Source organism: Nematolebias whitei, chromosome 8, assembly GCF_014905685.2.
Source record: "Nematolebias whitei isolate Nwh7 chromosome 8, NemWhi1, whole genome shotgun sequence".
Taxonomy (NCBI): domain Eukaryota; kingdom Metazoa; phylum Chordata; class Actinopteri; order Cyprinodontiformes; family Rivulidae; genus Nematolebias; species Nematolebias whitei.
Window position 1 is genome coordinate 12,228,370 of NC_056505.1, and position 25,207 is coordinate 12,253,576.

The 25,207-nt window shown below is 40.0% G+C and overlaps 3 protein-coding genes across 3 annotated transcripts in view; 1 reads left to right on the forward strand and 2 right to left on the reverse strand.

The window, feature by feature from the left end:
• pi4kab (phosphatidylinositol 4-kinase, catalytic, alpha b) overlaps positions 1–888 on the reverse strand; it is a 36,027-nt gene extending 35,139 nt beyond the window's left edge. The window contains exon 1 of the mRNA XM_037680040.1: positions 883–888. Within this exon, the coding sequence (XP_037535968.1) occupies positions 883–888 (6 nt within the window). The remainder of the gene's footprint in view (positions 1–882) is intronic.
• Positions 889–2,007: 1,119 nt separating this feature from the next.
• Positions 2,008–6,795, forward strand: snap29 (synaptosome associated protein 29). Its single transcript, XM_037680265.1, has 6 exons — positions 2,008–2,080; positions 2,793–3,029; positions 3,157–3,350; positions 4,548–4,633; positions 4,714–4,818; positions 6,380–6,795. The coding sequence occupies exons 2-6, from the start codon at positions 2,793–2,795 to the stop codon at positions 6,538–6,540; spliced, it is 783 nt and encodes a 260-aa protein (XP_037536193.1). The 5' UTR covers positions 2,008–2,080; the 3' UTR covers positions 6,541–6,795.
• A 5,019-nt stretch (positions 6,796–11,814) lies between these two features.
• On the reverse strand, positions 11,815–24,613 carry si:dkey-178e17.3 (somatomedin-B and thrombospondin type-1 domain-containing protein). Its single transcript, XM_037680266.1, has 5 exons — positions 24,352–24,613; positions 15,727–15,912; positions 14,807–14,897; positions 12,312–12,470; positions 11,815–11,920 (listed from the first exon to the last, which is right to left on the reverse strand). The coding sequence occupies exons 1-5, from the start codon at positions 24,611–24,613 to the stop codon at positions 11,815–11,817; spliced, it is 804 nt and encodes a 267-aa protein (XP_037536194.1).
• Positions 24,614–25,207: the final 594 nt, after the last annotated feature.

Here is a 25,207-nt window from a genome sequence, read left to right on the forward strand (position 1 = left end):
GCATGCTCAATAATCCAGGTAGAAAAATCTAAAAAGGTTAAATCTGGTCCTATGGACATTCAAAAAAAAAAAAACAAAGGTGGGTGGGTTTGCGGTACACCTCAGTTTGCAAATGTCCTCTATCAGAGACTGAGACCTCACAGTCAAAGAAAGCCAATCTGCCAGTTTTTACATCTTCTCGTGTGAACTTGATGTATTTATCCACAGAGTTGAGGTGTACCTTTAAGACCAATTGTTAGCATGATTAACTCGGTCACTTACAATGTTTCCAAATATCTGGCGTCTGTACTCATCCCTTTAGTTGGCAGCTCAGAACATCACATACAGAACACCATGGACTTTGTGGATAAGTTGAGGGATGTCATCATGGAGACTGATGAAACAATGGTCTCTTTTGGTGTCACACCACTCTTTACGTGAATTCATCATTAAACAGGGGTGGAGGCCTCCGTGTTCAACTGTCCCCCTCTTACAATACTGTTATTGCTAGTATCACTCAGCCCCCTGTGAACAGTAAACAGCCATCAGTGTGCTAATGATCCATTAGCTGATGGTCCATTAGCTGATGGCTGATGGTCCTTCTTGACCATGTGAGGTTTTGGTTGTCAGCAGCAAACTGGTTGATCCACTCTGTGAAGGTGCTATTTATAAGACTGAGCTGAATACAGCACCTCAGACTGAGGAAGTCTTTCGGATGAAAGACGAAACGTTTCTACATTTTTTTTGTTTTGTTTTTTGAATGTCCAGAGGACCAGATTTAACTTTTTTTTAGAAAGATTTGGAAAGTAAGTTATAGGGTCTAAATGAAATACAATAAAACTGCCTAAATAAACATTAGTTGGTGGCTTTTTCTTGCAATGTAAAAAGACTCATTTTATTCACGGGCATGCCTACATGACATCAAAAAGTCACATCCTAGACTTAAACCTGCAAAACCACATCAATCAACATCCTCTTCCCTCCATCCAGGTGGGTGGGGTGGGGTGTGTCACTGGTGCACCCCCCCCCCCCCCTTTTTTCCATTTAACCTTTATTTATACAGGTTAGTCAAGCCAAGTCTAGACTTGCAGATTCATTTATATAGCACATTTAAAACAGAAACTGTTACCAAAGTGCTTAACAAAAACAACAACAACAACAAAAAAAAGATCATAGCATCAGATAAAAAGTAACAAGATATTACAGCATATGAAATAAAAATATAAAACACAAAACATAATTAGAAACAATGAAATACTAAGGTTAGTTACTAGGTTAGTCTCATTGAGCCACGAGAACTCATTTACAAGAGAGACCTATTTTAAACAAAGAACAGAAGATGGTACAAACAATAAGACAGTCATATAAAAAAGCATATGAAATGAAAAGTAAATAGAAAAATAAATAAAAAAACAGCAAAAAATGAGACAAAAACTGCTACATTATAAAGCAGTGTAAATACTAAAAACAGGAACATGACCGTTGGTATTTGTCATGAAATTAGCAGTTGTTTAAAATCCTTTAGGTCAAGATCGAGTGCTTCAGATCTTTTTGCAAGGTGTTGAAAGTTACAGGGGCGGACTAAGAGACGGCCCTTTTGCCAAGTTCGGTCCACAACTAGGGTACACGGCAATTAATCATATGTCCTGAGAACGCACGCTGTAGCTGCACCCACGGAGTGACATATAGGAGAAGAAATATGACACTCCGTGAATGCAGCGACAGTGTGCGCTCTCGGGACATAATTACTTGCAGTGCACCGTCAGTGTGGACTGAACTTGGCAAAAGGGCCTTCTCTTACTCCGCCCCGTAACCTGTATATCTAGCAGTCACTGTGCAAGAGGCAGTCTCTCCCCTCCACAGAAAATATGTCTATATATTTTTATATAATGCTATATATTATACTATACTACACTATATCTCCCCTCCCATTTGCGGACAAAGCGCGCAGAACATATGGTAGTTTGGGTCAAAATACGATCGTTTTAAAACCCCCGTACAATATTTCGGGATTTTCTATCTGGCAACCCTGGTGCTAACTGTCAGCTGATGCGATAGATAGAGCAACAGCCAACATCTGAGGCAGCGACGGTTAAAAAAGGTTCGTGTATTAACCTCACGTGTACTATATATATATATATATATTGTGTGTATTTTGTATTCCATTGTGTCTAAATATAAACGAGTAAGTTCGTAGTGCGCAGCTGTGTTTTTATTTTCAGACGAGGTCATTTCTTATTTGACTGGCCGGCTAGTTGTAGCAGTCTTTTCGAGAAAAGGTGTCCCCTGAAGTGCATGCCTGCACCCATAACTGACAAACTACTAAACAAATATAAATGGTTTTTTTTTTATTATACAGGTTTTTCCATTAACAAGAGTTAAGCTGTTTGCTTCTGACTGTCACTTAAAAACCAACGCGTTAAAATAAAGTTATATTTTTTATATTTAAAAAAAAAAGAAGATTCTAATGGGAATGGAGTCAACTCAACATGTAAGCTGTTCATTAAAGTATTTATATTTTTTCCTGGTTCTAATAATGAACCACATTATTATTATTATTAGAATCACAGAGTCTCTGTGATAGTTAAGATAGTTAAAGTGTAACCAAGTAAGTTGGTTAAAACTGTTATTTAATCGTCTGTCTTCCAACTAATTGCTTCATTTTGTCCATGATTCACTTTTTAATGCCAAAATCCTCACGCGAGGATTTAATAGTTAAGGTGAACGCTCGTTACTGACTTCAGACAGTCTTATTTACACAATTAAAGCTTTAGATAAGATTATTTTGTCAAAACACTGCATTTGTTCCACAGATGGCCTACCCTAAATCTCACAATCCATTTGCCGATGATGATGACGAGGAAGGTTTTCAGCCCAAAGGTCGAGGGTTCGATGACGACCCGGGTGACAGCGGGTTGACTGAAGCAGAGAGGAGACAGAGGTACCTTCACCAGGAAGTGATGCGTACAGCTCAGTCTGCTGTGGACAGCAGTTATCGCTCCATCGGCCTCATTTATGACTCAGAGAAGATGGGTGTGGAAACTGCAGAGGTACATCCATCCATCCATCCATCCATCCATCCATCCATCCACTTTCTGACACGTCTTCTTACTTTCATGCATTTGTACTTTTGCGCTTGTATTTACTTTTACTTTTTTTATGTATTTGTCTGTGTAGGAGCTGATGCGACAGGGTGAAGCTCTGAGGAGAGCAGACAAGATGCTGGACAACATGGATCAGGAGCTGAAAACCAGCCAGAAGCATATTAACACTATTAAGAGTGTGTGGGGAGGATTTGTCAACTACTTCAAAGGCAAACCAGAAGAAAAACCTACTCCTGAGGAACCAAAGGCCTACCAAGCCAGTGAACGGTGCGTTTCAGTTCCTCATTCTTTAAAACAGTGGCGTGTTGGTACATGTTTCTATTTCAGCTAAACTTAATGATGGTTCAGTTATATTTTATAGTAAATGTCAAATTCCTATAGACTTTTTTTTATCATTTTTGCCTATATTTTAAAAGCTTACGTTGTATAAGAATGTGTTTGTTTAAACTTGTTTTCAAGAAAGTTAAATATAGTTTGCCTTTTTTGAAATAAAACTGAAAACTATACTTGTAATCTTTTGATTAGATATGCATTAAATAACTTTGTAATTAAACAAAAACTCAGCCTGAAAAGTTATCAAAGTTCTGTTTTAATTTTTCCAACAGGGCCCCTGCTGCATGAAATATCTGTCTAATAAAACACAGTGATTGGTGACTAAAGTTCACCATATCCAAATGCTCAGCTGGTGTCCCCCAAGGCTCTATATTGGGCCCTGTTCCTTTTAGTGTTTATGTTAATGATTTACCAAATGTTTGTTCATATGTTAAAGTTCATCTTAATGCAGATGATTGTATGCCCATACTATGGCAGCACAGGAAACAGCTTATGTTTTATCAGCAGCGCTGGTACTTTTATCTCACTGGCTTCAGGATCCATGCTCACATCTTAGTACAAAAAACTGTTTTTAATCTTTAATTTGTTTGCACTAGCCAGCAGAGGGCCAATGTGTTCATGTGTATTTTAGTTCATGAAGTATTTTAGTGTTGTCCTTCACTCAAATCTTACTTTTAGGCAATATAAACTGTAATAAAATCAAAGTTGGCAAATTTTCGTCATGTCGGACCTTTTTTTACTTTACAGGCAGCAAAAGTTTTTATTCATGCAGTGATCTTTTCTCACGTGTCGTATTGTCTTGACTTGGTTGTGCACAACAGCAAATGTGTTCATTCTTCAAAAAGACAATCAAAATTTTAAATAGACAACCTTTTCAGATTTATTATTGTAATATTACAATAAGAATAAGATGTTGGACTTTGAAAATGACCAAATATTTAAAGATCTATGTTTTGGGTTTTAAATGGGCTTTCCTCGCCATCATTAACCTTTTTTTATGCAGGAATATCATAAATACCGATCCGTGCAGCGCTTTCTAGGTATCTGAACCAAAACAAGAGCAGATAAAATCGAATTTCATCAACTGTCTCGCACTAAATAGTTGACCTGTGTTTCCTTCACCTGTCTCAGATTACAGAGTGCCTTGTCCAGCAGCAGAGAGCAGGAAGACAAGTACCAAGCCAGCCATCCCAACCTGAGAAGGTTGGAGACAGGAGGTAAGAGTTGGCACAAGGATCTCAGCGTGATTTAATTATTTCACAACCACCTGCCATCGTTTCTGACTCCTGTGTTCCAGGTTTTGGAGCTTCTGCATCAATGGATGATCGCTCATCTAGACAGAATGGAAACCCACAGAACAGATACCTCAAGGAGGCTCACCATACCCTGGACAAAAACTTAGGTGAATAAAAACGATTATTCTTTGTCTTGTATTCAAACTGGATTATATTTAACAGTTTTCTGTAAAGTTGTCGCAAGAACCATTCAAGTTAATGTTTAGATTACCTTTTGTAATCTTGCAGCATTTAATGAATTCCATATATCATGTCCTGATGCATGCTCAATAATCCAGGTAGATAAATCTAACAAGGTTGAGTATGGGTACCACTACATGAAGATGCTGCTTATAGGACTTTTTATTGCAGCTCCTCAGTCTGAAGAAGGCTTTTGGATGAAAGATGAAACGTTTCAACAAAGCGGAATCCGTCCAGAGGACCTGACTCAACCTTGTTAGACCTATACAGTAGTCCCTCGCTACTTCGCGGTTCGACTTTCACAGACTCGCTCTTTCGCGGTTTTTCAAAGTAAGATTGGACATGACACACAATTGGCTGATTGATGGATGAGCCACACAAGTGGCATGGGTTGTTTATTTAAAATAAATGATTTTAAATGATTTGGCACCTGCTGTACCTGCGTGCAGCCCAAAAGTGCAGCTCGCTCCTGCAGCATTTCATGATCTCCGCTCTCTGCCACCTGCGGCTGTGTGAACAAAAATATCACCGGATAAGAATCTGAAGCTGCGATGACGTCAGAGGAAACGAGGTTTGGACGGACGGATCACGGGATATGTGAGAGAAAGTCTGACAAACACCCTCAGAATGTGGAGCTTGGTTCTGAGAGCTCAGCTCAGAGTCCAGGGTCTGAGTGTTTGGTCAAACAGGCGTGGGTCATTCACAGAGACAGGAAAAGTAAAACTTATCCGAGGGTTTTAGCTGGAATCGGTGGTCTGAAGGCAGAGCAGACGTCTTCAGGCATGAGGTATCAGGTAAGCACAGCACACACAAAAAATAAAAGCACAATCACAGCTCCATAATTATTTAAAATAAATTATTTTTAAATGATTTAACACCTGCTGCAGCAGGTTTGGGGCGAATTGGCCATTCGGAGCATCAGGATATTTCCCGGTGGCCTGGCCGTTCACCGAGTGGGACTAAAGGCTCGGTTCTGGTCGCGCTTGATTATTTAAAATAAAGCTGCTCATGCAGCACGGATGGTTTATTTAAACTATTACAGTACAGTATTTAAATTGAAATTGTTTATCTACACAGAGGGAGGAAGATTGGGAGTGATGAGCATGAGTGTGATTGCAGTGGAGAAGTGGGCGTGGCAGAGAGCCGCAGAGATCATGACAGGCTGTGCTCTTTTAGAGCGTTTAGAGTTTAGAAAATTGTTAGGAATATTGACTACTAGCCCTACTTCACGGTTTTTCAATTATCGCGGGGATGGGGGGTGGTCCCTAACACCCGCGATAAATGAGGGACAACTGTATATCGTGGTTTTATTCACAAGTTTTATTTAAGTAACCATAAAATACACATTTTAACACTGAAACTAGTTGCATAATACTACCTTATATTATATAATATTGCCGTGTGCATGAAAAGAACTTCCCGTAAGCTTTGCCAATCTTTCTCATATTAATCCTGATGTAAGATGAATGTTTTCTGTGGATTGTTCAGATGACATGAGCGATGGGTTGAGAAGACTGAAGAACCTTGGACTCGGGCTTCAGGTAGAAATCGATGAGCAGGACGACTCCATCGATTCTCTGCTGAACAAAGTGGACAAGATGGACGGGAAGATCAACACCGCAAACCAGCAAATTAAAAACCTCAAATAGGACTCACACTTGGACTCATTCGCACCCACGAGCCTTCATCTCAATCTTTGTTAAATATATATATATTTCTTTTTTTTATTATTTTCAAAAAATAAAAACAAGATTTCTTTCTTTTTGAGAAGTTGGATTTTACTTTCTGTCAAGCTTCACTTCATGTCTGAAAGTTTATTTTGAGTAATTTTCTTTTTTTTTGTAATTGCCAAAAATGTAATTAGCAACAAACTGGTGAATTTTAATTGATGGATCATTCTCTGAAAAAAAAAAATGTGTTTTATATGTGCACTAGCTTTTTGTCAGAGCTGACATTTATTTCTGAATTTTCCTACAAGTGTTAAAACACACGCAAGCAGAAATTCTCCTTAAAGTCTTTTATCTCACATAAATGTACTTTAGTCTCTGTCATTAAGTCTTAACGGGTTCGTCTCACTATGACAAGCTTCACTTTGACTCTTTGAATCTGATTTTCTAACTCTACGTACCAAGTCTTATATTCAATGCTGCAAAACGTATCTGAGGTCATTATTGTACAGCGTAAAATATACTATTATGTATCTAAAGAAATAAACCTTACACTGAAGAGCCACTCTCCATGTTTTCCAGAAAAAGTGAATCACAATGCCATCTTTGAACGTTCTTGGAAACTGTTTGTTGCCTTGTTCGCTATGCACTGAAATCAGACGGAAATATGATTCAAACATTCAAAAGATATCCACCTTTTATTTACCATTAAAAAGAAACAGGATATCAACACAACCACACGGTGGTGCTACGGCTTAAGGGTGACATTACAGACAATTTATTTTATTAGAATATATTTCTATATAAAATCTTGAGGTGGGCTTCTTATTGAATCGACAGGATGAAGTTGATTGTTTAATGATCTGCAAATATAAAATAAAAACATGCATTTTGTAATCAGAGCGATGTGTGTGAGCGTTCTGTGCATCCTGTCTGAATGAAATGAATATTATCATTCCTCTGATGGACCAGCTGCTCCCACAGGAGCAACAAGCATCCATTAGGATGACCTGTTAATTACAGTACGTGCTTCTTAAAACATATTTTGCCTAAAACCAGTACATGTTAATGGGTTGTTGCTTTTTTGTGACTGCTTTACAAGCCACACTGTGAGTCGTTCTGAGTGTTTTACATCTCGGTGGTGGTTTTAGGACTTGTTGAGCTTCCCTGCTCTGTTTGTGTCACAGTTTGTATCTTTTTATGACTGATGGCATTTTTTAAATCTCTTAGTAGTAGCTTGTGGTCATTGTGTCCCTTATTGCATGTGATTGTTTCATGGGTTGTATTATGATAATTTTACGTGTAATTTATAACACCCTTAAATTACTTTGGGTCTCAGTTTGTGTGTTTATTTTAAAGTAAGTGATTTTTATGGGTTGATTACTATTTTTTGTAGATATTCAATGTCTTTCTGTTGGTGTGCTGCTTCCTTGACATCATTTATTCTCTCCCCATCACTTTTAATTGTATTGGTCTCTTCTGCAGCCCATTTTGATCGTTTTTCATGTTTATTTCTGATACTGTATCTGCAATATTATACATCTGGGAAGGAACCAGGGACTCCATCTGAGCCCTGAGTTCAACATATCATTCACATGTCTGACAAAGTTACACTCGCGTCAAGGTTTTCACGACAACAGCATCAGATGCGTGGGCAAAGTGATATGAAAACATCAATTTGCAACTTTAAACAGGAAGAGTGGACCTTGTGGCACCCCAGATCCACTGGCACACCCCAGATAAACGGAAATCTCCTCTGGGTTTGGTCCCTTCTTGCCGACAAAGCTTTGAACAGCTGCCTTACCAAAAAGCAAACAGCGACTGTGTTTTGACAAAAGCCACCAATGCTGGAATGCCCCCCCTCCCTTTCAGAAACTGTAATCCCAGAATACACTGCTGTCAGAGCACATCAGGCGGAGTTCGGGGATGGGTCCGATTCCTGCCCTTTTGGACAGCAAGAGCAGGGCTATCAGGCTGACGGGCCTCCACGGCCTCTGGCATGGTGAGACAATGTGAAGAGGAGTGCTGATGAAGAGGAGTTTGGTGAAGAGGAGGGAGGGAGGAGAGTTAAAACAAGGAGGGAGGATAGTCGGAGAGATTAATGAACGAGGGAAAGTACCCCAGAGAGAAACTTCTCTTATGTGACTTTTCTCAAGCTGTTTAGAAAACTTGTCCCAGAAACTTGACATAACCATTCACGATGTGTGGAATTCAAGTTCTTTTTGTAGATTTTTTTAAATTTCCAAACAACAACAAAAAAAACCTCCTAATCAAGCCTAACATGTATGATAAATATGATATTTATGTCAGGTTTATTGAATACTCTAGGTGTGAACAAGAAGGTGAACGGTTGTCTGCTCATTCATGGTCCCTGTGATGAACTGCTGACTTGATCCAGATGTGGAAACATAAAAACATAAAACAAGTGGTGGAGAAAATCCAGAGAAAATATTAGAAATCACAGGTTTAGTCTGCCTCTCCAGCTGGAGATACAGTAGGTACCAGTTCTAAATTGTTCTAGAATTGCGGCGCTCGGGGTGTCTGCATGTTGGAGCAGCTCCGTTACAGTCAATCTGAGTTATTGCAATAGAAAACTTTAATTCCTCTTTTCTTCTGGATGTAAATCACTTTTTTCAGATGATTATTTACTCTGGTATTGGACGTTGTGCAGCTGGAAGGAATTTTACTGAAACTTTTTTTATTTTGGACATTTGTTATGATGCGTAACCATGGCAACAAGTTTTTTTTTTTTTTTAACAACCAGGAGCAGCTGATCAACATCTCAAAAGCTCAAATACCTCAACTACAGCCCCAAATCCCAAATTAGTTGAAAAGGAGGTGCCGTGGACGAATTCTCATCAACCTGGAGGCGGTGCTTGAGTACCTGACCGCCGAGATCCTGGAGCTGGTGGGAAACTCAGCTCGTGACAACAGGAGGACCGGGATCATCGCCCGGCATCTGTCCGTGGCGACAAGGAGCTCGGCAGACTGCTGGGAGGAGTGACCATCGCTCAGGGAGGAATTCTGAACAGCATTTGGGCCGCCCTGCTGCCCAGGAGGACCGAGAGGCCCGCCGGATCTGACAACAAGCTGGATCTGGGTGGACAGATTTGTATTTGTGGCCAGATTATTCAGATTCACTGCAGGAGATCCTTCCTGCCCACAGCCATCGAACAACTCTTGAAGGAAACCAGGATGATGAGCTATGACAACACTTAATTTCCCTTTAGGATCAATAAAGTATTTTTGAATTTGAATTGAATTGAATTCCCTGTTTTCCTGAACAGGAACAAGCGGGTAAAGAAAACAGATTCATATTTGTGAGGTGAAATTCATCTTCAGCCTCAGGAATCTCAAACAGTATGTGAGTTTGAATGTAGTTGTCCTAAGACATGAACAAACAGAAGAATTTCCTACATTATTTAGCAGTAACAGTGCAATATGTGGTTGGTAGAAAACTGGACCAGACACCTAGTGAAAAACCTCCTCCTTGTTCAGTTAACAAGACCATATATCACATAGGAGGGAGGCAAGTTGTCATTTAAATTTGGTATTTGATGTTCTGTGTTGGGATGACCAGCAGCAGATGTACTGATGCAGGACTTCAGCTGTCAGGTGTCTCAGGCTTCAACTTTTAACTTTTCACGCATCACCTTCTCACACTGACATCACAAAAACAAACCTCAAATTACAGGAGCTTGTAGCTGAAAGGGTAAAGCACACAGAGAAGCTGTCATTTTGTCAGTCACCTAGTCAAACCAAAGAATATTCCCAGTACTGCCACACCCTTCGCTGAAGAAAGGAAACACGCATCAGTAAAGTATAACCAAAGACAGAGATGATTATTTAAATTTTATTACTGGACAGTGTACAGAATATGCAGTTGCACAAATGAAATCATCACTTGTTTATAATAAATAAAAAAGGCAAATACAGATGTGGGAAAGAAAAACAACAAGAAAAAAAAATCCCTTTACTGGAGCTAAACGTGTTCGGCTGTTCAACCAGCTGTGACAGAAACATGGAAAGACTCCTGCTGTCGAGGCAAAAAGGCTGCGCTGCAGTTAATCTGCAGCTTCTTTCAAAGAAAACACCAAATCAAAGTGAGGGAAAGAGAAGGAAAACAAGACGCTGATGAGAGCGTTGTGGAGGGGATTCCGGTGATTAATAATCTGGGAGTAACTTGACTGTGTGGGATATTTATGTTGGCTGATGTTCTGCTGATAAAACCTCCCCGTGCGAGCAGAAATGACTGTGAGTGGAAAACACCTTCAAAAATATTTCCTTCTGCTTTTGAACACAGAAAGAAACACCATGAAACCCTCTCATGTGGCTCCTTCTCTATCAGCTCTGAACTCTGGGTTCCAAACACTGGCTCCTGAGGACCACCATCCTGCTTGTTTTAGTTGTTTCCCTGCTTTGACACACCTGATTTGAATGATTTGGTGATTAACAGACTTTGGCAGAACTTGAGGAAGTAATTAAATAATTGAATCAGGTGTGTTGAAGCAGGGAAACAGCTAAAACACGCAGGGTGGTGTTCCTCAGGGACCAGAGTTGGGAACCACTGCGAGTCTAAGGAACTGATTTTAGCCACTTCAACTACTGAACCTCTGCTTCAGACCAGGAGAAGGAGCCAAAAACACACATCAAATCACCTGAAAATCAGAACCTAATACGCACTTTCACTTACTGACATGAATGTTTTTGTTTAAAGAAAATATTAGCAGGAACAAATCAACAGCGCTCTCATGTGTTCACTCAAATGTTCACGGAAAAGATAAAAACTTTTAGCTTCTCCCACACATTTATGATTGAAAGCTCTTTAGGTCCAGGCTAAAACTGAGGGTAGGCCCTGCCAACACAAATAGATGGGCACATTCACATTGCATATAAACATTCATATATTTAAAAAATGGTAATAAGCAAAATAGCATATATTTAAAAACACACATTATTAAGTAAAGTTGCATTGATGGAGGTAGATAGCAAAGATTCGGAGGTATAAAGATGAAGATTTAGCTGCTTTGGGGGTGAAGCGGTGTAAAAGCAAAACCTAAAGTGAAGAAATGCGTGGATTTCTGTGTGTTTATAGCAGTTTATACAGTACAGAGTACGAGTTGAGAAGTGGCAGGAATCAGGATGCAGATGAGGTCCTTGAGTTGATCCAGGACTCTGGACAGGAAGGTCTGGCTTGGTCGGCGGGAGGGTGCAGTAACTCCCCCGTCCGCAGATGTCTGAGGGCTGCGCATCGCCTCAAACGAAGAGGACAGAGTAGGGAGGACATTGGCAACGTTCAGAAGATAGCTCTCGCACCCAGGAACCATGACAACCAGGAGCTGAAGCTGCCGTCCAAAACGTTCTAAAGAGTTACAAACAAACGACCAGAAAGTCAGAAAATAATGTTTTCTATAGACAAGGAGTCACATCAATCAAGGGTTCCAGGTGAAATTCACTGTATTTGGTCTTTTTTCTATGTAGGATAAAAAAAAATAGCAATTGGACAATGTTTTCTGATGCTTATTTTACCAGTAATGGAGGTTGAAGTCCACAACAAACATAATTAGATGCTACAGTATGAATGTCAAGATATGGGCTAAATGACGCGTTTTTATTGTCCGTCATGCAGAAAAATTAATTTTGCTCTAATGTTCTAGTTGTTGAGAGGGTTGATTTTTTTTTTTCCTTCTTTTTCAGCTCGTGGACTCGTAACACAGCATATGAACACATTAGCAGTCATGTTTTGCTTTTACCTAGTGCTGTCCAGGCCATCACCTGCGCAGCGGTCGGACTTGGACATGGCGTCACTCTGACACTCTGCGCAGACCAGACGCTCCTTCACCAACTGAGCGCTCCACAGTTTGAGTTTGCACGGCACGCTGGCCTGCTTCACTCGCAGGTACACGCAGTAACTACCAGAGCAAGAGATGGGAAAAGCATTTCAAATAAGTGACTTAACATCAGAGTCAGAAGTGGCACAACAAATCTCCTTTATAGGCACAGAAACATGTTGTGTTAACACACAGCTTGTTTCTTGGTCTGGAGCCATATCTACAAATTGAGCAAATGGAAAACGTCCAAATGAAGATACTGAAACCCTCCCAATGAAACCTCCCTCCTCCAACTTCCTCCAAAATATTTTTGCTCACAGCCAATGAAATAAATCCAGACAAAACACAAGTTTGTGTTCTTCTTGAAGGTAATCCAGCAGTGTCATGGTCACCGCACCGTCCTCTAAAATCAACAGAGACTGCAGACTGGAAACAATTAAAGTCCTTCTCCTCCTAATGGCTGCAGACTCTGGCAGCTCTTTGAACTTTACTCCACTATTTACATCGTCTGAGAGGCAGACAGCTTCGACTAAACACTGATCTTGGCTAAGACATGAAGCTGAATAGCTGAACATGACGTTTTGATTTTTCCCCAAAGGAACTGAAATACAATAGAAATTATGTTGAGTTTAACGATTAAATAAATAAAAAAATTATGTTTCTAGTCCAGTATCCATGACATCATCATCAGTACAACAGATGTCTCTGGAAAATTACTCGCGCTCAATCCTGTCAAAACAAAGCATCTCATGTTCATTTTAATCAGACTAGAAAAGCAGCCAGATTAGATTCCCCCGCCGTGATCAGAACTAGTTTATATTGATGAGTGTGATTAGTAAAGGTCAGCTCATGATGCAGACGATCAAGGCTGGAGTTCAGGTTACAAAGACAAAGCTAAAGGCACACCGTGTGCGCTGCGACAACCTTGGCCTCTGTCTCTATTCTTTAATCTTCACATGAAGCTCATCTCTGAGTGACCTTCAAATGAATAACGACTGATGTGAACGTGAGGTGAACTCCTGCAGCCTTGAAGAACAGAGATTCACCCCAGACTGTGTGAAGTCGTATGACTCCTGAAGCATTTTTTATTTTTATTTATTTCACACACACACAAAGGCAAACTTATTATATTAAATTGTAACATAATGTCCAAAGAGTGGCAATTTTGTTCTTTAAAAAAAAGGAAAAAAATCCCTTAAACCTTGACTTCAACCTGATTCAAACCAAATATTTTAGTCCTTCTGTCTTAAAAACCAACAGAGACAAATTAAACTAAACTGACTCCTGAAACTGTATTTAACTGCTCCCCCAAGCTTCTCATAAGATACTAAGGCTGTTGCTGAAGAGGACTTACTCAGTGTTGTTGCTCCAGAAACACTTTTACAAACTGCATCTGTTTCTGAGAACAGCTGGTTGCTGTTTAATTTAGTCGTTTTCAAGTGATTTTAATAAACCGTGGGAGTCAACTAATTTGGATAAACCTGGCAGCTTCTGCATATTTTAATTTGATTGCACAAAAAAAGCAATGTTGTGAAACTGACCACTGATGATAGTTTTAGTAAATTTCACTAGTTCTTGTGTCCAGACTGTTAAAGCACCGTTTAAAACAGGGGTTCCCAACCCTAGTCCTTGAGGAACACCACCCTGTATGTTTTAGTTGTTTCCTGCTTTGACACATCTGATTTAAATGGAAGGGTTCTGCAGAGCCCGAGGAAGTAATTAAATCACTGTATCAGGTGTGTTGGACCAGGGGAACAATTAAAACACGCAGGATGGTGTTCCTCAGGGACCAGGGTTGGGAACTACTGGTTTAAAGGCTCAGAAATAGTCAACATTAAATATCTGGTTTTGTTTTTATCTCATTTCAAGGTAGATCCGTTTGTTTTATTCAAATTACCATAAAAATATGTACTTTCTCTGTTGAATCCCATTTTTTTATTTCAAGAAACTGATGAATTACTCTAAATCAATAAATAATTATTGTTTTTTAAATAAAATAATTTTAAAAATCTTCATGGTGTATAGCTGTGGAAGGCACCTTTTTACCATCATCTTGGTGGTATTTAGTTTCTTTTTTTGTAAAACAGTCTTTCAAATTTATGTTTTCTCTATTTCAAAATTTTTGAAACGTGTATTTTCTTTAATTAACATTTCACAGTTTCAGTATTTGATAATGTCTTTGGATTGTTTTCAAATATTTCAAGTTTTATATAAATCAGAACATCTTTTTTAATCTATATTTTATAAACTATGCCAGCTTTTTTTGAAATAGGAACAAATACTAAAATAATGACGAATTACCACTTTACCTGTTTTGGCTGTGACTACTTTTTGTAATGACAGTAATAAAATTCATCATTATTAAAATTAAAAAAGCAGCTAAGTGGTTTGAGAGGGCGGCGGCATGGGGGCCTCACCTGTCCTTTTTCTCCTTCATCAGCATGTGTGGTCGCCTCCACGGGTCCTTGAAGTTCCTCTTGAAAGAATCAGGCAGGATCTTTGCCACCTCTAGAGATCAGGTGCAGGGACGCAAATGAAAAGACATCTGCACTGAATCGTATTACTCACTCATATCAATCAGAAGATCCTAAGTCATGTAGACTAATGTGGTATTTAGTTTTCTAAATTAATATTTCATTTGTAAAATTGTTTATCTGCATGGTGTTGCAGAGAAAAAGAATAGGGATGCACGATATTATTGGCATGGTATCGGTATCGGCCAATATTAGCGATAAAGTTAAATATCGGACATTGGCCATTGCATCAAAAACACTCACCGATATAAAAGGCTTATGTTTTAAGTTATTTTTTAATTTAAGAAACTGTCAAGTATATCTCTTAATGCACTATTTCTTATGCACTTTCACTTGTCGCTTGTGAAGAGGTTTTTAGATTTGTGAACATTTACAAATTTGCACTGTTTAAGTGTTGTCATTGTGTTAGAGTAAATATCATGAATAAATTTGACATTAAACATAATCCAAGTTGAAGTGTTACATCATTTTCAGCTCCGTTTTGGCATCTGAATTTGGTAGCAGACCAAATTGACAAAGATCTTGCAGAATAATTCTACAGCAGAGAAAGCTTTGCAGTCTCTGTAAGTAGGTCTAGGGGGAAAAATATTGATATTGGTATCGGTATAAGTTTTAACGTATTGACATATTGGATATCGACCAAAAATCCAATATCGTGCATCTCTAAAATAGAACATAAACGAGGTGTTGAAACGGTGATGCTGGAGGTGCGGTTTCACAACAAGCGTGTAAAAATGTGTTAACAAGAAGCCCCTCCAAAGAAAACTGAAACACCAAAATAATATAGAGGCAGAAGTCGTCACCTTTTGCGTTGCTGCATATGACGTTGTTGCCGAAACATCCTCGCCGTTGTTTGAGGTCGGGACAAGGAGTGCCTCCATTTCTGGGGGGAACAGATACTTGGCGACTCCTCTCCTTGGTACCAACTCCACATGGGGATGAACATGACGACCAAGGGCCCCATGATCCCACATTACAGTCAATGGCTGCTGGGGGATCAGGTAGACGGTTAGGGTTCAGGAGAAATCAGACAGATGTTTTAGATAACAAGGAGCAAATTCTGGAAATGCAGCTGAATAAAAAGAACGAGCTAACACACCCCGAAGGAAGTTTAAAAACTCTAATCGTTTCTGAGCTGCAACACATGGACTCAGGTGGGCAGGGGGAAATAGGTAGCTGCCCATTACAAACCATTTGTGTCGACCCATCTGAACCCCAGACACAGGAAGTCTACACCTCAGGTCAAATGTGTGGGGTGATTTACACGGGGGCTAATTTGACATCCTGTTAACCCCCTTCAAAACACTCATGCACACCCGCGAGGTCTGCATACCACATAAACAGCAGCAGCAATTACACTTCCTGTTCAGTAGGCTGATTTAGCCATTTAAATCAGGCCAAGAGGAAGTTGCATTACTAAGACTGATGAAAGCCAGAGAAGCTTCAGCAGTAATCAAAGCATGTCCAGCACCGAGATTTAACAGCAGCAGACATTTAACAACCTTGTTTTGGGGAGGAACTGCAACCTTCAAAAACATGAAGGAGTGAGACAGTCAAGGGCTCCAAATAAAATAAATGTAACCATGAACTTTTACACCACTTAGGCTCTTTTTTAATAACTGTTGGTTGTGGCTTGTATCTTCACAGGACAGCAGGTGCACACAAGTTTGAAACTGATATTCTTTTTTGAAATTATAGGGAAGGAGTGGATAAAGACACCACGAGCGAACCTGATCTTCTCCCACCTCGAGTCACTCAGCCGTCAGTACAATGCAGCGACTCGGTGATTGTTCGTGTGAGAGCTGAGGGGAAAAAAGAGCTTTGAATGTGCCGCCCGTTTGGTTCATTCCCATGGTCCTGCTGAAGGTTCAGAGGGTGGGGGTCGGCTGCTGCGGTGACACAGTGGATTCACAAAGCCACTATGGATGCTTTGGATTCCTGCACATTAGTGCTGCTCACCTGACACTGGCCTTTCCCAGATCAACACACAAACAAACAAACAAAACAACAATTCCTCTCTCATAAATCAGCCCAGTTGAGTTTATTCTAACCATTACTGAAAAACACACAGACGGAAATACAAAAACAGGTGGAATTCACTGGAAAAATTTTAATGGTGCATGATCAGGGGCACCGCCAAGGGGAGGCCAGGGGGGGCAATGGCCACACCTAAAATATTGGTGCCCCACCCCTTAGCCAGTCAGTTTTATCCTTTGAGTCTTCAGCCAGGTGCATATTTTTAATTTCCCTTAGTTTTTTTTAGGATTTCTAGTAAATGTAAAGATGCACACCTGAGTTTTTTTTAGGGAAAATGACAAAAAGCTTTATGTAAAGATATTTTATGGTAATACATGTGTATAAGTAGACAGATTACATAAAACTGGACTGTTGTGGAACTCCAAATGTTACCTGTTCTGGTCTCCGCACATCATATAATCTGTTATATTTCCTTTAAAATCACTCTCATGTTGCAAAGTTTTCTAATTGCTGTTTTATAACAAGAGCATAATGAATTTCTGAAATTATTTTATGGCTTACCCAGGATTTTCAGTGGCCACCCCAGTATATATATTTAAAAAAAAACTCCACTCTGCATGATCGGATCTCTACAATCAGCTTTCTAGTTTTAACTTCTTATGCTCTCGTCAGGTATCCTTTCCTTTTCTTTGCTTTCTGTGATGCTTACTGGGAGATTTTGAGGCTGTTGTTTAGTTTTTATAGAAAACAAGCAGAGCCTTTAAGGTCTTTACTGAAGAGGCCGTGTTGTGAAACCAACAAGGGTCGGCCGGTTCCCGGACCCAAAGTGAAAACAACTGTTACTCCTTTAATGGACACACACAAACACGCACCAACAGGATGGAGGCTCTGTGTTGAAGGCTCAACCTGCTGACCCTCGAGCCACCAGAGGTCAGGAGGAAATTACTAAACAGTGGTGGCCTCCCCACCCCCCACCAAGGCAACAGTCCCACCACCCACATGATAACCCTGCTGACAGTCTGACCCACAGCCACTTCCTGACCCTGTCTGCATTGTTGATGAGAAAGTTCCTGGTCAGAGAACCTGTCCCCATCCCTGACCTCTGACCCCAATACAGGAAACAAATGTTGATCGTAGACGGCATGTGCAGCTTTTTGACTGAGCTCAGAATAAATCAAATGACGAGAAGCAATTTGCTCCTCGATTTGTAAAAAAGGAACAGATCCTGCATAGACATAAATTAAGATTACTGCGTGTTTATGATGATTTCTGTTGTTTTCACCAGACGGATGAGAGTGGAGGCAAAATGGACAAAGGGGAAGCTCACTTGTGTTTGAGCACCATTATTTAAAAGTTTAGCACAATGTGTCTTATTTTTTTTTGTGTGTGTCTAACAGAGCTCCAGGCCACAAACAAATAATCTTTTACAATACTTTATTTTGAATGGCATCCCTTTTGTCTTCTTTAAACGTGCTTCCATTTAAAAAATTCTCATGCTTAAAAAGCCCAATTTAACATTTTGTCCACCACTTGCCCTTGGTCTTGTCCATCTGTCCCCTTTTTTAGTCCCTTTTTATGTTCCTCTCAGTACACCCCCACATTTCTTTGATGGGATGCAGATGTCCAACTGGTCTGGAGGGCCACTTTTGACTCAAAACCACTACAGTCACCCTCCTTCACCACCCAGTCAGACAGACTGATCAGATCAAGGTCTGGCTAATGTTGCTATAATGTTCAGGAACACACACAAAAAAAAAACATTAAAAGTATTTTAATAAACTGACAAACATTAACTGTACGAACAGCGAGGGGTATAAATCTTCCCTGTAGACAGATGGAGGCTAAAAACCAGCCTCTAAAAACGATTTATTACAAAATTTGGGCTAATTTAGCCTTGCTTGGCCTCACAGCATGTCACTTTTTTCCCAAACAATTATTAGACAAAACAAAGAAAGAACAAGAAACGCTTGAATGTCAGGAGGTCACGTGCTTTTAGACAAGTGCTCCAGAGTGTTCAGAAACATAAACATCTCAAATGAAATTCGCCATCATACAATCTTTTCTTAGCACTGGATTAGCTTCAAGTTGGACAGAAAAACTAAAAAAACTACTTGACTGAGTGTTTTTTTAATCGTTATTTGTTGAAAATCTTTGATTATTTTTGGTTTGGTAAAGGAGTGACTGAACATTTGTCACACTGAGCAGAACTGGGTGGCACAAACACAGAAAAAGACTTTTGTTATGATCCGTGGACCCTGAAGAGCATTAAGTAATCTACGTCCAATTAGCAAGAGACTAAACAGAAACGAGCTCAAAGCTGTTCTGGCTGATTGGTGTTTTTATCTTGTTTATCGTTTGTTTTGGTCGTGAGATTGTTTGTGCTTCTGTTGACTCTGGCCCACCCATTTGTTTGTCATTTAAAAACCACTAATTGAACAACTGGCCATCACTATAATATGTAAAGCCCAAAGTGACAATATTTAGTCAAAAAGGTGGATTTGGAGGCTACATCAAATAAGATTTAAGGACAATTAATTGAATTTGTTACGGTTTAATGGAGGTGGTTGGACCCAGGGATGCAAATGAAACAAAAAGCTCCCGGGGCAGCTAAATCTTGTACAAAGTAAAAACCGAAGCTTTAGACACATGGAGGCACAAGGAGATACAAAGAGGGGGCCGGACATGGTGTCAGAACACACAACAATGCTGAGGAACTAAACGAACTCTGGGGCTGATGGGCGAAGTGGCTGCAGCTGTGACAAAGAACCATAAATAAACCATAATAACCTAAAGATAAGCACAAAGGACGACCAGAAACTACCAGGAATTACAGAATTACAGAAAGAAAAGCTTTGCAGAGAGTGGTGAAGGCTGTTGGAATCAGCCTCCCCACCATCACAGACATCTACACCTCCAGATGCAGGAAGAGGGCCACCTGCATCATGAAGGACCCCACTCACCCAGCACACACACTTTTTGCCCCACTCCCCTCAGGAAGGAGGTTAAGGAGCATTAAGTGTAGAACCACTAGACTGAGGAACAGCTTCTACCCTGAGGCTGTTAGACTCATGAATCTCTAACTAGAATAATCACTGTGAAAAACCATATCATGTTGCTGCTGATCTGTTTCATGTTGCTGCTGATCTGTTTCATGTTGCTGCTGATCTGTTTCATGTTGCTGCTGATCTGTTTTAATGTTGATGTGTTCATGCGTGCACATCTGCTCACAGACTCATGTTCATGTTTGTGCTGATGTTCAATGTTTTATGTTATGAGTGCTTAGTGTATATTTAGTTGATGTTTTTCTTAGTTCATATCTTAGATGTTATTACTGTTTTTCTTATACATTTTATTGTTGGATGTAACTGGGACCCTGTGTACATAGTTTTGCTCCACCACATGTACCACATGAGGTGCGAATGACAATAAAGAAACTCTGACTCTGACTCTGATATAGGAAAAATAAGATATACCCTGAAGGGTTCTGTTAAAAGATTGTGGGACACTTTGCAGCCTTTCATGTTGTATGTGGAAAACTTGTCCATGTTTAGTTTAGTTATGTGTGTGAGACTGAGCCGGTGGAGGAGAGGGGTAGGAGGTGTTTTGTTTTTTATTCTGTGTGCTCTCTTTTTTCTTGATTTTTGTTTGTGTTTGTTTTTATGTTAAAAAAGACTGATTGAAAAAAAGACTTTGCAAACGTCATTATTGATACCCAACATTGTTCAGTCAGGTCATCTGGACAGTTTTTTTGTTGTTGTTGTTGTTGTGATGGTTTGTCCTTCATCCAAAGGACTTATTCAGTCTGAGGAGCCCCAAACAAATTCAGTCCCACAAGAGGTTTTGAACCACTTTAGCTACGGATGCCTCAGAGGAGTCGATGGGGGAGAGAGCGGGCCCAAGAAACCATCTTATCACCAGCAAACTGAACTAGTTGGTCCACTATGTGAGTGTGCTGCTTGTGGGACTGAGTTTGTTTGTGGCTCCTCCGACTGATGAAGTCCTTTGGATGAAGGATGAAACATCTCAATAAAAAAAAATAAACCATCCGGATGACCTGACTGAACAATGTTAGTTTTTTTTACCTGGATTATTGAGCATCAACTTTGATGTCAATATTGATAATATTACATAAACCTTGGTGCGTCAGAAAGGGCAAACAGTTGGCAAAACTTTTGTGCAAGTTTGCTTGTTGTTGTGACTCCAGCAGAAGGAAGCAGCCAAAAAACAAACAAAAAATAACTAAATACTGAGAGAATATCTATTTATATGAAAACGCTGTTTGTAATGAGTCTTGTAGACACAAAAAGAAGAAGAAATAAATTTTTCTGCCATAAAGTGGCCAGATGTTACGCATCAAATTCAGATCAGAGCACTTGTTCATGCACTTTATGAGCACTGGGACTAAATGAAGAGCAGGAACTTCAACAGCTGTGTCATTTCAGCTTAAAGAGTTCAAGACCTGTTAGAAAACCTGGGAGTAAAGAAGCAGACGGGGCATCCCAGGAGTGCCCTGCAGGAACAGAGAGAAAGCAGCTGCTAGAGAAAGAGGTGAATTATGAGATAATCTGAGAGGATGAACCCAGAATATATATTTACTGTTGGGGTGAAAACTAACAGACACCCCAGCAGAAGAGGACAGAAGCTGCGTCCTCCAACATCCTAAAGACCGAGATCATCTCTGCAGACGAATGAGCAATTATCTGCATGGAAGACTTGCTACAAAAATAAAAATTAAATAATCTCCTCTACTGTATGTTTGTTGGAGGACTGATGCCTAAAATTAACTTTTTATTTAAATTTAAAAAGTAAGAGAAAGACATCAATTAAAGGCCTGGCCTTCCTTGAAGTAAAGCATATCGCCCAACACTTTTCATGCCAGACTTTTAGATTAAAATATGATTTTGGGAAATTACACAATTTGAGCCATTTTGGTAGCAACCATAAAAATACAGCTGTAAGGGCTATCAAGCAGATCTCACACCCAGAGAATGAGTTGTGAATGACAGTCTGTCAAATTTTAAACTCAATATCTGTAAAACTGATTGATGCATTTCTGTGTTGACTAATATTGATTAGCTTTGGCAGCCATCTTGAACTGAATCGACTCCAAATGTTAAACAGTTGTAGATGTACATCCACTGATTACTTTCTAAAAGGTTCATTAAAACCCATCCAGTGGTTTATTTACAGACACACACACTCAGACACAAGCAAAACATTCATGCTGCACAAATGAGAGAACGTATGCTCTTGTAACATTTTATCTGTAAACATTTTTCTTCTTCATAGTACATTAAATGACAATTAGATGAAGAGTGTGGTGATAAAATATCAGATTGCATAAGAAGTCGGGTGGTTTTCTAAGAATCACACAATGTGTGGACAGTCTAAAGGTCACAGTTAATATAGCCAATCTGTTAAATTCACATGTATTTGCCAGGGCTGCAAAATGACCTGAAAATACGTTATGGAGTGCACAAATCTGAGAACTGAAGAGTTCGGCAGGGATGTTTTGTTTTCCCACCCTGCAGCGTCTGCATCTGAACTGAGCTGCCAGAGCAAAGCATGAGGTCCACCAGACCAAAGATGTTTGTGCAACATGAACAAACCAGAGGACGTGGCAGCTGTGACCTCTGAAGGACCAGAGCTGCAGAAGAGTTGGGTGAAAACTCAGCACCAACCGGAGGTGCTCATCCAAACTCTAACAGTTAGCTTGGAGACACAATGGATACTGGATTGACACCTCGTTGGATTGATGGAGAATCAATAACTAATGAGTCTTGAGTGTAAAACGTTGCTTCCTAATATTTGAAGAATGTTATTTCAAGAACTCCCCCTTGTTTTCACCAAAATGTTGTTTTCACGCCCACATGGCCTCATAAAGATACTCGCTGCAAATGATTAAAGCATAAATTAAAAAGGTAGTTGTTGGTCATAAATTTTGAATTAAAGGAGCCATTAACATTTAATATGATAAAAAAAATAGTAGATTTTGTTCCTTACTTTAGGAAATACATTTTAACTGGTCCAAATTGCATTATATTAAGTACCTTTAAAATACATTTTATTTAATAATATCAAAACACATCTTGAAATATAAATTCAATTCACAGTATTTCTATATATTTTTAAGGGACTTTTAGAAGAGAATTTCTGCACCTATTTAATCACAAAGTGACAGACGTTTGACTGTTTTGACGTCACACAAACATATTTCATATTTAAAAAAAAAAAGAGTAAAATAAGTTTATTCTCAGTCAAAACAAAAACTTACACATTATTTACTGTATGTATTACTTCTTAACAAAAGCAAAAACGTCACAAATTTAAGTTAAATGTTTTGTATCAGACAAAACTATTTTACATCTCCTGAACAGTTGTAATAACAGAGTGACATGACTGAGCTCTTAAGGGTTGATGTCGTGTAAAGCAGAGTTTCCCAAACTTTATTTAGCTTTTGACCTCTAAAACTAACAAGGTCAAACACTTATAAAAACCCAAATGTCCTTGACTGATAATATACAGCTGTTGATAATAAATAAAATAACACACCATAAAATAATAAGGACCATTCCTATCAACTTATAGCAGATACTGGTGTGATCTATTAGTGAAATATACCAGTAGGAGTTAACTGTTTTAATTTGATTTGATCATCTCAAAACCCTGAACCTAGTGTTTTGTGACCCACAGTGGGGAGCCAACCCCAACTTTTAGAACCACTGATGTAAAACATCCAAAGAAAAAAACAACTTGATGCTAATGAGTAAAAGTTCTCATCACTTCGAGTCATACAGCAGTAGGTGTGTTAATACAGCATGTTCTGGTTAAAGGTGCAGGAGCTGCAGCTTTGTTTTGGAGTAAAACAACGTCCAGCAGCAGATATTGTTCAGGTAACACCTGTTTACATCCCAGCAGAGAGACAGAGCTCTGAGGATGGTTTTCTACAGTAAACATGTGTAATGAAGGGGTCTCTGCAGCACTTTAGGAGCTCTGACATGTAGAAGTGACCTGCAGGTGCTTTTTACTGTGCACTTAAAACAAGGAGAGTATAAGTCAGTCCTTGTGAGGTTTAACACACTCTTCAGTCACAGCTCAGTGTCTCTGTCTGTCACAGCAGACTAAACTCTCCTGTGACCCTGACCATCTTTGGCAGTCAGCTGTTCATTCTTTCATCTCTCCATACACAGCAGTCGTCTGATTTCTTAATAAAAGGAGACACATGTCCATCTGTGACTCTCCTCACCATTCACACCTCCTTCCAAGTCCGGTGGTGCAATTTCAAACTTTGATGTGAGGGTCAAAGGTCAACGCTGCAGACCCAAAAAGTCACAGCAGAGACAGTCAGGTGCAGAATGTCTCACTGTCTCCGTGTCCTCTCAGCCACCTCTGAGTGGGAAACTAATAAAAGTTCAGCTTTTATCCAGAAAACCTGCCAAGATGCAACTCACCAGATATCTGGCACACGTGCTGGTAGTCCTCGCAGCAGTCTCTGGTTTTCTGGCAGTAGCTGTCGCAGTAGCACGCTGTTCTCCTCCTCGTGCGCGCCACACACTCGTTATCCCGGCCGCTGCAGCAGTTCGGGCTGTCCCTCTGCCCGCAGCCGGCCTCGCTCGGTGGGACGAGCTCACTGAAGAGAAACGCCACACATCCGCAAAGGAGCAAACCGAGACGAGCCGAGCTCCGTCCGTGCGCTCCCATCGTTCCCATCATGGCTGTTCCAGGACCACCTGCTCCGCGCTGCGCTCTGAACTCACTCGGAAACTTTGGCTCTTTCAGTGCAGCTGTAGTTTCTCCTGCATAAAGTTCAGGTGAAGCAAAGTCCCGACACGAGAAATGCGCTCAGACGAACGGTGCGTCAAATCAGGACGATGTGCGCAAAAGTTGTTCTCTGTCTGAGGATCCCTCCCCCTGAACTGCTCGCGCACAGACGTGAAGTAGCGACCTGTGTCCAAAGTTCATTCTGCATGCCTTCTACAGAAAACAAGTCAACCAGCCCCCAGCGGGATGCAAACTGGATTCTGTGTTTATATAAACAACAAATAAATAAATAAATTAATTAATTAATTAAGGGTTTGCAAAACAAGTGAGAAACGAATAGTTCTGCATTTATCTTCTTCATCCGCTCGTAAACACGGTGAAGAGGCTAAACCCGCTGAAAGCTCGGAGTCAGCACCACGGACAGCGGAGAGTTAATGAGTAAACAGGAGAAAACAGGAGTCAGGGGCTACAGAGCTGCAGGGAGAAGATCATGTCCACTGATGAACAGCAGGATGAACAGCGGGATGAACAGCGGGATGAACAGCG

Coding starts and splice junctions, on each gene's coding strand:
- snap29 (XM_037680265.1), top strand. CDS start 2,793: ATGGCCTACCCTAAATCTCACAATCCATTTGCCGATGATGATGACGAG. Junction 3,030..3,156: donor TGGGTGTGGAAACTGCAGAG/GTACATCCATCC, acceptor TTGTCTGTGTAG/GAGCTGATGCGACAGGGTGA. Junction 4,819..6,379: donor TACCCTGGACAAAAACTTAG/GTGAATAAAAAC, acceptor TGGATTGTTCAG/ATGACATGAGCGATGGGTTG.
- si:dkey-178e17.3 (XM_037680266.1), bottom strand. CDS start 24,613: ATGATGGGAACGATGGGAGCGCACGGACGGAGCTCGGCTCGTCTCGGT. Junction 14,898..15,726: donor CATATGCAGCAACGCAAAAG/GTGACGACTTCT, acceptor CCTGATCTCTAG/AGGTGGCAAAGATCCTGCCT. Junction 11,921..12,311: donor GATGGCCTGGACAGCACTAG/GTAAAAGCAAAA, acceptor GTAACTCTTTAG/AACGTTTTGGACGGCAGCTT.